This window comes from Orcinus orca, chromosome 11 (genome assembly GCF_937001465.1).
Source record: "Orcinus orca chromosome 11, mOrcOrc1.1, whole genome shotgun sequence".
Classification (NCBI taxonomy): Eukaryota; Metazoa; Chordata; class Mammalia; order Artiodactyla; family Delphinidae; genus Orcinus; species Orcinus orca.
The window spans coordinates 82,693,295-82,707,576 of NC_064569.1; the positions used below are offsets into that span (position 1 = coordinate 82,693,295).

General features: G+C 36.6%; 1 protein-coding gene across 2 annotated transcripts in view; it reads right to left on the minus strand.

The window, feature by feature from the left end:
- The window catches only part of SLC5A8 (solute carrier family 5 member 8), a 66,234-nt gene that overhangs the window by 19,862 nt on the left and 32,090 nt on the right, over window positions 1–14,282 (minus strand). For both annotated transcript variants that reach the window (XM_004269478.3, XM_049694723.1), the window contains exon 10: window positions 9,871–9,938. In XM_004269478.3, coding sequence (XP_004269526.1) covers window positions 9,871–9,938 — 68 coding nt within the window. The remainder of the gene's footprint in view (window positions 1–9,870; window positions 9,939–14,282) is intronic.

Genomic DNA, 14,282 nt, shown 5'->3' on the forward strand with positions numbered 1-14,282 from the left:
CAAGACTGAATCAGGAAGAAATAGAAAATATGAACAGACCAATCACAAGCACTGAAATTGAAACTGTGATTAAAAATCTTCCAACAAACAAAAGCCCAGGACCACATGGCTTCACAGGCAAATTCTATCAAACATTTAGAGAAGAGCTAACACCTATCCTTCTCAAACTCTTCCAAAATATAGCAGAGGAAGGAACACTCGCAAACTCATTCTACGAGGCCACTATCACCCTGATACCAAAACCAGACAAGGATGTCACAAAGAAAGAAAACTACAGGCCAATATCACTGATGAACATAGATACAAAATCCTCAAGAAAATAATAGCAAACAGAATCCAACAGCACATTAAAAGGATCATACACCATGATCAAGTGGGGTTTATTCCAGGAATGCAAGGATTCTTCAATATACGCAAATCAATCAATGTGATACACCACATTAACAAATTGAAGGAGAAAAACCATATGATCATCTCAATAGATGCAGAAAAAGCTTTCAACAAAATTCAACACCCATTTATGATAAAACCCTGCAGAAAGTAGGCACAGAGGGAACTTTCCTCAACATAATAAAGGCCATATATGACAAACCCACAGCCAACATCATCCTCAATGGTGAAAAACTGAAAGCATTTCCACTAAGATCAGGAACAAGACAAGGTTGCCCACTCTCAGCACTCTTATTCAACATAGTTTTGGAAGTTTTAGCCACAGCAATCAGAGAAGAAAAGGAAATAAAAAGAATCCAAATCGGACAAGGAGAAGTAAAGCTGTCATTGTTTGCAGATGACATGATACTATATATAGAGAATCCTAAAGATGCTACCAGAAAACTAATATAGCTAATCAATGAATTTGGTAAAGTAGCAGGATACAAAATTAATGCTCAGAAATCTCTGGCATTCCTATACACTAAGGATGAAAAATCTGAAAGTGAAATCAAGAAAACACTCCCATTTACCATTGCAACAAAAAGAATAAAATATCTAGGAATAAACCTACCTAAGGAGACAAAAGACCTGTATGCAGGAAATTATAAGACACTGATGAAAGAAATTAAAGATGATACAAACAGATGGAGAGATATACCATGTTCTTAGATTGGAAGAACCAACATTGTGAAAATGACTCTACTACCCAAAGCAATCTACAGATTCAATGCAATCCCTATCAAACTACCACTGGCATTTTTCACAGAACTAGAACAAAAAATTTCACAATTTGTATGGAAACACAAAAGACCCCAAACAGCCAAAGCAATCTTGAGAATGAAAAACGGAGGTGGAGGAATCAGACTCCCTGACTTCAGACTATACTACAAAGCTACAGTAATCAAGACAGTATGGTACTGGCACAAAAACAGAAAGATAGATCAATGAAACAGGATAGAAAGCCCAGAGATAAACCCACGCACATATGGTCACCTTATCTTTGATAAAGGAGGCAGGAATGTACAGTGGAGAAAGGACAGCCTCTTCAATAAGTGGTGCTGGGAAACCTGGACAGGTACATGTAAAAGTATGAGATTAGATCACTCCCTAACACCATACACAAAAATAAGCTCCAAATGGATTAAAGACCTAAATGTAAGGCCAGAAACTATCAGACTCTTAGAGGAAAACATAGGCAGGACACTCTATGACATAAATCACAGCAAGATCCTTTTTGACCCACCTCCTAGAGAAATGGAAATAAAAACAAAAATAAACAAATGGGACCTAATGAAACTTAAAAGCTTTTGCATAGCATAGGAAACCATAAACAAGACCAAAAGACAACCCTCAGAATGGGAGAAAATATTTGCAAATGAAGCAACTGACAAAGGATTAATCTCCAAAATTTACAAGCAGTTCATGCAGCTCAGTATGAAAAAAATAAAAAACCCAATCCAAAAATGGGCAGAAGACCTAAACAGACATTTCTCCAAAGAAGATATACAGACTGCAAACAAACACATGAAAGAATGCTCAACATCATTAATCATTAGAGAAATGCAAATCAAAACTACAGTGAGATATCATCTCACACCAGTCAGAATGGCCATCATCAAAAAATCTAGAAAGAATAAATGCTGGAGAGGATGTGGAGAAAAGGGAACACTCTTGCACTGCTGGTGGGAATGTGAATTGGTACAGCCACTGTGGAGAACAGTATGGAGGTTCCTTAAAAAACTACAAATAGAACTTCCATATGACCCAGCAATCCCACTTCTGGGCATATACCCTGAGAAAACCATAATTCAAAAGGAGTCATGTACCAAAATGTTCATTGCAGCTCTATTTACAATAGCCAGGACATGGAAGCAACCGAAGTGTCCATCGACAGATGAATGGATAAAGAAGATGTGGCACATATATACAATGGAATATTACTCAGCCATAAAAAGAAACGAAATTGAGCTATTTGTAATGAGGTGGATGGACCTAGAGTCTGTCATACAGAGTGAAGTAAGTCAGAAAGAGAAAGACAAATACCGTATGGTAACACATATATATGGAATTTAAGAAAAAAAAATGTCATGAAGAACCTAGGGGTAAGACAGGAATAAAGACACAGAGCTACTAGAGAATGGACTTGAGGATATGGGCAGGGGGAAGGGTAAGCTGTTACAAAGTGAGAGAATGGCATGGACATATATACACTACCAAACGTAAAATAGTTAGTGGGAAGCAGCCGTATTGCACAGGGAGATCAGCTCAGTGCTTTGTGACCACCTAGAGGGGTGGGATAGGGAGGGTGGGAGGGAGGGAGACGCAAGAGGGAAGAGATATGGGAACATATGTATATGTATAACTGATTCACTTTGTTATAAAGCAGAAACTAACACACCATTTTAAAGCAATTATACTCCAATAAAGATGTAAAAAAAAAAAGATCAAATCATGTAGAAAGATTTAAACCTTACTAATTGCAATCTTTGCTTTGATGTAGAGATGCAAAAATCATGATAGTGAAATAAAATGTACAGTATGAAGAATAGAGAAAGGCAAAATGCTGAAAATTTCAAGAGATGTGTGTTCCCAGTATTCAAATGGCTAATTTTTGAAAGTGGACAGAACCATAAAAGAAGTATCAGGGACACACCAGTTTGTCCACAGAGTAAAAGTGACAGATAGAACAGAATGAATAAATCAAAAAATATATATATATGCTCAAGAAAAATTTTAGAGCATACAGACTGCAGTCCTGGGTTAAAAAAAAAAAAAAGAAGCTTACCTCGTGGACTAGGGAAAGGAGTGAGGATATTATGACAGAGGAGAACTAGTGTTTGACGAGGATATGGACTCAAGATACGATCCTAAGGAGTCATTTCACAGCATCTCTTGAACCAGAGTCCAGTAGGAAGGAAGGTAGACTTTATGCAAAATGTGAAAGAAGTCACTTGGCCCATGTAGTGGTCACTGCGACAGTGTGACCTAGAGCCAGTTTTGGAGATATAAGGAATATACCCCCCAAAATACCCATCTCAGGAAATAAGACCTTGGCTAGAGAGAAAGCAAGGAAGAGTTGCCTTGGAGCTATGATGACTCTCCTAGAATATCTCATTATCTATACTCAGGCCAGAGCTGGTATATGAAAAAGGGGAAATCAACCACAATAAGAACTATAAGTAATAATGCAGACTATGGAGCAAAGCACACAAAGAGGAGTTTTGTTGGTTATGGCTTAGTTGTACCAGGTAAGCTTAGAGCTTCTGGACCTAATTCATTCATTCACTAATTCATATAATCAGAATGAGGTCACACTATTTTAACAACTGGTATGCCCTAAGCAACCACCAACCAGAAAGGACCCAAGTTGGGTCTGAAGCAGGAGCCTGGAGGACTTGCTGTGTCCAGCATTAACCTTCAAGTTTCTGGGTCCTGGTCCCAGAGTTGGAGCCCAGGTGGCCATGGAAGTTTCAGGGACCACTTAGGTGTGATCAGATAAGTAGATATTTATGAACCAATACATAAATAGGTACATTCAACCTGAATTTGTAGAATGTCTACTTTATCCTGGACACTGAAGTAGGCACCAGGTATTTGATACAGTATCAAAGAACAATGTCATAATCCTCACCTTCATGGAGTTATAAACTATTTAGTAAAACAGACATTAAATGAGTAACTGCAATAAAGTATTGTAATGGGGATGATACGAGAAATACAAGGTGCTCTGGGAACATTTGGTAGAGGGGAACTCAAACCTATCCAGGGAACAGAAAGGGCCTTTTTGAAAAATAATGTTTAAGTTGAAACTTGAAGAACAAATAAGACTTAGACAGTTGAAGGGTACTCCAGACAGGGGGAAGAGTCCATGCTGAGGCTTGGATGCTAAAAACTGTGAAGTCCACTCAAGGTTCAGAAAGAAGAGGTTAGGGGACTTCCCTGGTGACGCAGTGGATAAGACTCCACACTCCCAATGCAGGGGGCCCAGGTTTGATCCCTGGTCAGGGGACTAGATCCCACATGCATGCCACAACTAAGAAGCTCGCATGCTGCAATGAAGTAGCCCACCTGACACAACGAAGGAGCCCACCTGCCTCAACTAAGACCCAGCACAACCAAGTAAGTAAGTAAATAAATAAATAAATAGATATTTTTTAAAAAAACAGGCTATTCCAAAGATTAGTCTGTCCTCTCCATTCCAACACCTCCAAAGAAGCAAGACAGTTTTCCAACACAAAAATGCTCTCTAACAAAAATTTAGCAAATGCCACAAGACATGAAGGACCCTTTAGGCAATAAAAAATTTATTTCCACCCATAGGAAGATGGAGTACGTGTACTTTTCCCTATTCCTCCTGCTAATAAAACTAAGACTCCTGGACATTACATATAAAACAAACATAAGAAGAATCTAAAAGGTCGAGAGAAGACGGCAGACTAGCTAGGACTTCGGGACCTGAAGAACAATATAATGGTGAGGTCTCTGAGTTTTCTTTTTGGCCCACATATCCCAGTCTTAGAGCTGAAGAAGCTGGCAATCCAGAAATGACAATATGTGCAGGCCAAAAAAATCCAGCAAAGACCAGAAAAGGAGCAACTTAGCAAGAAAGAAAACTTTTAGATAATAACTGCTCAATTCCAGCCAAATGCCACAGAATAAACTGTTCCCCCACATACACATGCCAGAAAAGGCCAAGTAGGGAGCCTAGATTCCATCCCCAACCGGCCTATAACAAGGCACCCCATTCCCTCCCTGCTCAGGCAATGTCATAGGAGGCCTAATGGAGAATCAGGACTTTCACCATTGCCCAGCAGGAACAAGACCACCTTCACCATGATGTCAGTGGAGATTGTTCCCAACCAGCAAAATAAGAAATTCCTCCCCTGGATGTCAACAGAGGCCAACTTGGGAACCTGGACTTCTACATCCACCTGGCAGTAATGAGACAGCTCCCTCCCTTACACTGTTGAAGTGGTATCAGAGAAAGAAAACCAAAACAGAAGGTGCATGTAAGATCTATAGTCTCACCACATAATATAAAAATGTCCAGGTTTCAACTGAAGTTCACTTTTCAGAGCAGGAATTAGGAAGATCTCAAAATGAATGAAAAAAGACAATCAATAAATGCTGATAGAGAAGTGACAGATATATTAGAATTATTTCACAAATTTTCAAGCAGCCATGATAAAACTGCTTCAGCAATTAGAACATGCTTGAAACAAATGAAAAAGTAGAAGGCCTTAGCAAAAAAAAAGAAAAAAAGAAAGTATCAGCAAAAACATAAATGATATAAAGAAGAACAAAATGTAAATTTTAGAACTGAAAATATAATAACTTAAATAAAAATCTCAGTGGATAGGTTCAACAGCAGAATTGGGGGGATAGAGAAAAGAATCAGTGAACAGGAAGACAGACCAATAAAAACCACCCAATCTGAAAAAAACAGAGAGAAAATAGGATTAAAAATCAGTCACCAGGACCTGTGTGAATATAACAAAAAATCTAACATTCATGTCATCCGAGTCTTAGGTAAGAAAAGAAAGAGAGTGGGGCTGAAAAGTACTCAAAGAAATAATGTTTGAACTTCCCAAATTTGGCAAGAAACATAAACCTACAGATTCAAAAGCTAAGCAAACTACAAACAGAATAAACCCAAAGAAAAACATGCCAAGACACATCGTAATTAAACTTCCGTAAACTAACTTCAAAGAAAAATTTCTGAAAGCAGCCAGAGAAAAAAAAATGACACCTTACCTATAGGGGAAAACAATTAGAATGGCAGCAGATTTCTCCTTAAAAATAATGGAAGCCAGAAGAAAGCGGCACAATATTTTTCAAGTGTTGGAAAAAAAGAATTGTCAACTCAGAATCCTATACCTGGCAAAAATATCATTTGGGAATAAAGGGGAAATCAATACATTCTCAGATAAAGGGAAACTAAGAAAATTTGTTGCCAGCAGACTTATCCTTAAAGGAATGGCTAAAGGAAGTTCTCTAAATAGAAGGGAAATGGTAAAAGAAGGAACCTTGAGAAATCAGGAAGAAAGAAAGAACACAATAAGCAAAAATAAATATAACAGGCTTTCCTCCTCCTCTTGAGTTTTCTAAATCATGTTTGATTGTTGAAGCAAAAATTATAACACTGTCTAATGTAATTCAAAATGTGTGCAGAGTAAATATTTAAGACAATTGTGTTATAAATTGGGTAAAGAGACAGAAATGAGGTAAGATTTCTATACTTTACTCGGATTGGTAAAAGGACAAAACAAGTAGACCGTGATAAGTTATGTATATACACATAAAGCAACAAATGAAAATGCTACACTAAGAGAAAACTCAAAACAATATAGATAGATCAAAATGGGATTCTAAAAAATGTTTAAGTATCCCACTTAAAAAATGAAAACAGAAAGAACAAACATAACAAAAAACAGCAGACTTAAGCCCTAATATTCCAGTAATTATACTAAATTTTAGAAGTCTAAATACCCCAATAAAAAGACAAGAGATTGGCAGGATGGATTTAAAAACATAACCCAACTATATGCTGTCTACAAAAAACTCACTTAAGATATAATGATATAGTCAAGTTCAAAGTAAAAGGATATCATGCAAACATTAATCAAAGGAAAGCAGGAGTACTATTAACTATTTAATATCAGATAAAGTAGTTTTCAGACAAAGAAAATTATCAGAGAGGAACATTATATAATGATAAGAGGACTAATTCACCAAGAAGCCATCGAAATCCTAAATGTATATGCACCAAACAAGAGAACTGCAAAATACAAGCAAAAACTAAGAGAACTAAAAGGGAAAGAGACAACTACACACTATAGGTTGAGAATTCACCACTTCTGTCAACAATTGATAAAAACAAATAAGCGTAAAATCAGAAGGATACAGAAGAACTCAGCACCATCAATGAGCAGGATCTAACTGACACCTGTAGAACACTATGCTTAACAGCAGAGTACACATTCTTTTCAGGTGCCCATGTAACAGATACCAAAATACTATATCCTGGGCCATAAAACAGACCTCAACAAATTTAAAAGAATTAAAATCATACAGAATGTGTTCTCTGACCACATTGGAATGAAATTAGAAATCAATAGCTGAAAGATAACAGGAAAATCTCCAACAATTGGAAACTAAGTAACATACTTTTAAATAATCTACAGGTCAAAAGGACATATCAAAGGAAATTTTAAAACTCCAATACAAAATATGAAAAGTTATGGGACATAGCTAAAAGTGCTGAGAGGGAGATTTTTAGCAATTAGTGCACACATTACAAAAAAGTCTCAAATCAGTAATCTAGTGTCACACCTCAAGAAGAGCAAAATAAACCCAAAGCAAGCAGAAGGAAGAAAATAATGAAGATAATTTTAAAAAGCAATGATTTAAAACAGAAAAATGATATAGAAAATCAATGAAACAAGAAGCTAGTTCTTTCAAAATATGAATAAAAATTGACAAACCTCTAGCAAGACTAAAAAAAGAGATAAAAGATAAAATTACCAATATTATGGATAAAACAGGAGATATCACTAAAAACCCTGCAGACATCAAAAGTATAATAAGGGGATACTATGAATAATTCCACACACCTAAATTTGACAACTTAGATGAAATGGAGCAATTCCTCGAAAACACAAACTACCATAATTCATCCACTATGAAGCAGATAATTTGAACAGCTATAACTATTAAGGAAACTGAATTCATAATTTTTAAACTCCCAAAAAAGAAATCTCCAAGCCCAGATGGTTTCACTAGAGTATTCTACCAAACACTTAAAGAAGAACTAACACCAATTTTACACAATCTCTTCCAGAAAATAGGAGAGAACTCTTCCCAATTTATTTTATGAAGCTGGTATGACCCTAACACCAAAACCAAGAAAAGGCATTACAAAAAAATATTACCACATATCAGCATCTCTCATGATATAGATGCAAAAATTCTTAGCATACTATCAGCAAAGAGAGTTCAGCAATATATAAAAATAACTATACACCATGACCAAGAGAAGATTATTCCAGGAATGCAATGCCAGCTTAAAATTTGAAAATCAATCAGCATAATATACCATGTTAAAGGGCTAAAGAAGAAAATCATATTGTCATATCGAATGCTGCAGAAAAACCATTTGACAAAATTCAACACTCATCCATGATAAAAACTCTCAGAAAAAGAGGAATAGAGGGGAATTTCCTTAATTTGGTAAAGGGCATGTACAAAAATCCTACAGGTAATGTACTCAAGAATGAACCACTGAATGCTTTTCTCATTCAGATTGGAGAACAAGGCAATGATGTCCACTTTCACCACTCTTATTCAACATGATGTGGAAGTTGAAGCCAGGGCAATAAGGAAATTAAAGGTACATATACAGATTGGAAAAGAAGATATAAAACTATCCCAATTTGAAGATGATATAATTTTATCTGTAGAAAATCCCAGGAACTAATAAGTTCAGCAAGGTCACAGGATACAAACAAATATACAAAAATCAATTGTATCTTTATATAATAACAAACACATGGACACCAACATTAAGAATACAATACCGTGTACAATCACTCAAAAAAAATGAAATACTTAGGTGTAAATCTAACTAAATATAAACATGACTTGTATATGAAAATTACACAGTAGTGGTGGAAAAGAAATCATAGAAAATCTAAATAAATGAAGAGACACACTACGTTCATGGATTAAAAGATTCGACACAGTAAAAACGTCAGTTCTTCCCAAATTGTTTTACACGTTTAAGGCAATCCTATCAAAAACTAAGCAGGATTTTTTTTAGATATAGAGATTATTCTAAACTTTATATGGGAAGGAAAAGGAACTAGAACAGTTAAAACAATTTTGAAAAATAAGAATAAAGTGGGAGGAATCAGTACTTCTGAATTCAAGACTTATTACAGAGCTATAGTAATCAACACTGTATGATCTTGGCAGATGGACAGACACATAGATCAATGGAATAGAACAAAGAAACCACAAATAGACCCACACAAATATGCCCCACTGATTTTTCACATAGGTGCAAAGGCAATTCAATGGAAGAAAGACAGCTTTCACAACACGTGGTGTTAGAGCAACAGGACATCCACCGGGAAAAGGGAAAAAAAGAACATCAACCTAGGTCTCATACCATTGAGGGAACTGGGTAAAGGGTATATGGGATCTCTCTGTATTATTTCTTAGTATTGCATGTAAATCTATAATGATCTCAAAATGGAAAGATTAATTAACAAAATTTTTTTAAAGAATTTAGTCATCTATGTTCCTTGGTATGTCTATGTGTAGACATATAGAGAGAAAAGTCTGTAAGGATGGTCACATCAACACTTAAAAAAAAACAAAAGGAAAAGAAGAAGAATTTAGTGATTATGACTCAAACCTTCCAGGATTAGCTCTTACCTGCAACAGAGCTCCCATTAGTGATGCCAGCGCAGCCATTCCAATACACAAAGCTCCAAACAGCACACCTAGATGGATGATGTAAAAGCCATTGTAAAATCCAGACTCAGAGGATTAGAATTCTCAATAGAATAAGCTATCACACCTTGATTCAAAGTACATAATATGACTATAATAAAGAATGGCCACCTACCTCAGAGCCAGCTAAAAAAGGAAAGGGAACTAGTATGCAAAGAGGAAAGAAAACACTGATATTGTGGCCCGGGATTAATTACATTAGGTTATATAGGTAAAGATTTCCTAAAATTAACTATAGAGAGTTAAAACCTAATAACTATTGTGTTATTAATGTAATCCTCCATAAACATTTGTTGGTAAAGGAAGGTTCAGGGAGCTTCTGGGTTGGCGAACACGTGGTATGCTCAGAGAGGACATGGATGCTCCATGCCCTTTCCCATATCTTGCCATATTCATCTCTTCCATCTGGCTGTTTTTGAGTTATATCCTTTTACAACAAACCAGCAATCTAAAAAAGTCTTCCAACCTCTGGCCTGGCTTAGAACATCACCGGTTCTACTGATGTCCTACATCCTTCCCAGATCGCATGCCAGCATGCCATTGCTTTTCAGAGCCGTGTGTCTGACAGGGTTTTGGTGCTCTGGCCGGCTGTCAGGCCTGAGCCTCTGAGGTGGGAGGGCTGAGTTCAGGACATTGGTCCACCAGACACCTCCTGGCCCCATTTAATATCAATCAGCCGGAGCTCTCCCAGAGATCCCCGACTCAATGCTAAGATCCAGCTCCACTCAACAACCAGCAAGCTCCAGTGCTGGACACCCCATGCCAAACAACTAGCAAGAAAGGAACACAATCCCACCTATTAGCAGAGAAGCTGCCTAAAATCATAATAAGTTCACAGACATACCAAAACACACCACTGACGTGGTCCTGCCCACCAGAAAGACAAGATCCAGCTTCATCCACCAGAACACAGGCACCAGTTCCCTCCACCAGGAAGCCTACACAACCCACTGAATCAATCTTACCCACTGGGGGCAGACACCAAAAAAACCAGGAACTAAAAACCTGCAGCCTACTAAAGGAGACCCCAAACACAGTAAGTTAAGCAAAATGAGGAGACAGAGAAATATGCCAGATGAAGGAGCAAGGTAAAAACCAGTCAAACAAATGAACAGGAAATAGGCAGTCTACCTGAAAAAGAATTCAGAGGAATGATAGTAATGGAGAAAATACAAGGGACATTTAACAAGGACCTAGGAGAACTAAAGAGCAAACAAAGATGAACAACACAATAAATGAAATTAAAAATTCTCTAGAAGGAATCAATAGAAGAATAACAGATGCAGAAAAATGTAAAAGTGACCTGGAAGATAAAATAGTAGAAATAACTACCACAGAGCAGAATAAAGAAAAAAGAATGAAAAGAACTGAGGAAAATCTGATAGACCTCTGGGACAACATTAAACACACCAACGTTTGAATTATAGGGGTCCCAGAAGAAGAAGAGAAAAAAAAAAGGGACTGAGAAAATATTTGAAGAGATTATAGCTGAAAACTTCCCTATTATGGGAAAGGAAATAGTCAATCAAGTCCAGGAAGCGCACAGAATCCCACATAGGATAAATCCAAGGAGAAACATGCCAAGACTCATATTAATCAAACCAGCAAAAATTAAATACAAAGACAAAATATTAAAAGCAGCAAGGGAAAAGCAACAAATAACATACAAGGGAATCCCCATAAGGTTAATAGCTGATCTTTCAGCAGAAAATCTGCAAGCCAGAAGGGAGTGGCAGAACATATTTAAAGTGATGAAAGGAAAAACCTACAACCAAGATTACCCTACATAGCAAGGATCTCATTCAGATTGGTCGGAGAAATTAAAACCTTTATAGCCAAGCAAAAGCTACGAGAATTCAGCACCACCAAACCAACTTTACAACAAATGCTAAAGGAACTTCTCTAGGCAGGAAACACAAGAGAAGGAAAAGACCCACAATAACAAACCCAAAACAATTAAGAAAATGGTAATGGGAACATACATATCGATAATTACCTTAAATGTAAATGGATTAAATGCTCCAGCAAAAAGACATAGACTGGCTGAATTGATAGAAGAACAAGACCCGTATGTATGCTGTCTACAACAGATACACTTCAGACTTAGGGACACATATGGACTGAAAGTGAAGGGATGGAAAAAGATATTCCATGCAAATGGAAATCAAAAGAAAGCTGGAGTAGCAATTCTCATATCAGACAAAATAGACTTTAAAATAAAGACTATTAGAAGAGACAAAGAAGGACACTACATAATGATCAAGGGATCAATCCAAGAAGAAGATATAACAATTGTAAATATTTATGCACCAAACATAGGAGCACCTCAATCCATAAGGCGAATGTTAAGAGCCATAAAAGGGGAAATCGACTGTAACACAATAACAGTAGGGGACTTTAACACCATGCTTTCACCAATGGACAGAGCATCCAAAATGAAAATAAATAAGGAAACACAAGCTTTAAATGATACATTAAACAAGATGGACTTAATTGATATTTATAGGACATTCCATCCAAAAACAACAGAATACACTTTCTTCTCAAGAGCTCATGGAACATTCTCCAGGATGGATATCTTGGGTCACAAATCAAGCCTTGGTAAATTTAAGAAAATTGAAATCATATCAAGTATCTTTTCCGACCACAACGCTATGAGATTAGATGTCAATTACAGGAAAAAATCTGTAAAAAATACAAACAAATGGAGGCTGTATAAACAATACACTAATGTACTGAGGAGTAGGAAACGGAATCCAACAGCACATTAAAAGGATCACAAACCATGATCAACTGGGATTTATGCTAGGAATGCAAGGATTCTTCTATAGACGCAAAGCAATCAATGTGATACACCATATTAACAAAGTGAAGGATAAAAACCTTATGATCATCTCAATAGATACAGAAAAAGTTTTCGATCAAATTCAACACCGATTTATGATAAAAACCCTCCAGAAAGTAGGCATAGAGGGAATTTCCTCAACATAATAAAGGCCATATATGACAAACCCACAGCCAACATTGTCCTCAATGGTGAAATACTGAAACTATTTCCACTAAGATAAGGAACAAAACAAGGTTGCCCACTCTCACCCCTATTATTCAACATAGTTTAGCAAGGTTTAGCCACAGCAAACAGAAAAGAAAAAGAAATGAAAGGAATCCAAATTGGAAAAGAAGAAGTAAAGCTGTCACTGTTTGCAGATGACATGATACTATACATAGAGAATCCTAAAGATGCTACCAGAAAACTCCTAGAGCTAATCAATAAATTCGGTAAAGTAGCAGGATACAAAATTAAGGCACAGAATTCTCTTGCATTCCTATACACTAATGATGAAAAATCTGAAAGCGAAATTAAGGAAACACTCCCATTTACCAGTGCAACAAAAAGAATAAAATACCTAGGAATAAACCTTCCAAAGGAGATAAAAGACCTATATGCAGAAAACTGTAAGACACTGATGAAAGAAATTAAAGATGATACAAACAGATGGAGAGATATATCATGTTCTTGGTTTGGAAGAATCAACATTGTGAAAATGACTCTACTACCCAAAGCAATCTACAGATTCAATGCAATCCCTACCAAACTACCACTGGCATTTTTCACAGAACTAGAACAAAAATTTTCACAATTTGAATGGAAACACAAAACACCCCAAATAGCCAAAACAATCTTGAGAAAGAAAAATGGAGCTGGAGGAATCAGGCACCCTGACTTCAGACTATACTACAAAGCTACAGTAATCAAGACAGTGTGGTACTGGCACAAAAACAGAAATACAGATCAATGGAACAGGACAGAAAGCCCAGAGATAAACCCACACACGTATGGTCACCTTATCCTTGATAAAGGAGGCAAGAATATACAATGGAGAAAAGACAGCCTCTCTTCAATAAGGGTGCTGGGAAAACTGGACAGCTACATGTAAAAGAAAGAAATTAGAACACTTCCTAACACCACACACAAAAATAAACTCAAAATGGATTAAAGACCTAAATGTAAGCCCAGACACTATAAAACTCTTAGAGGAAAACATAGGCAGAACACTCTATGACATTAATCACAGCAAGATCCTTTTTGACCCACCTCCTAGAGAAATGGAAATAAAAACAAAAATAAACAAATGGGACCTAATGAAACTTAAAATCTTTTGCATAGCAAAGGAAACCATAAACAAGACAAAAAGACAACCCTCAGAATGGGAGAAAATATTTGCAAACGAAGCAACTGACAAAGGATTAATCTCCAAAATTTACAAGCAGCTCCTGCAGCTCAATATCAAAAAAACAAACAACCAAATCCAAAAATGGGCAGAAGACTTAAA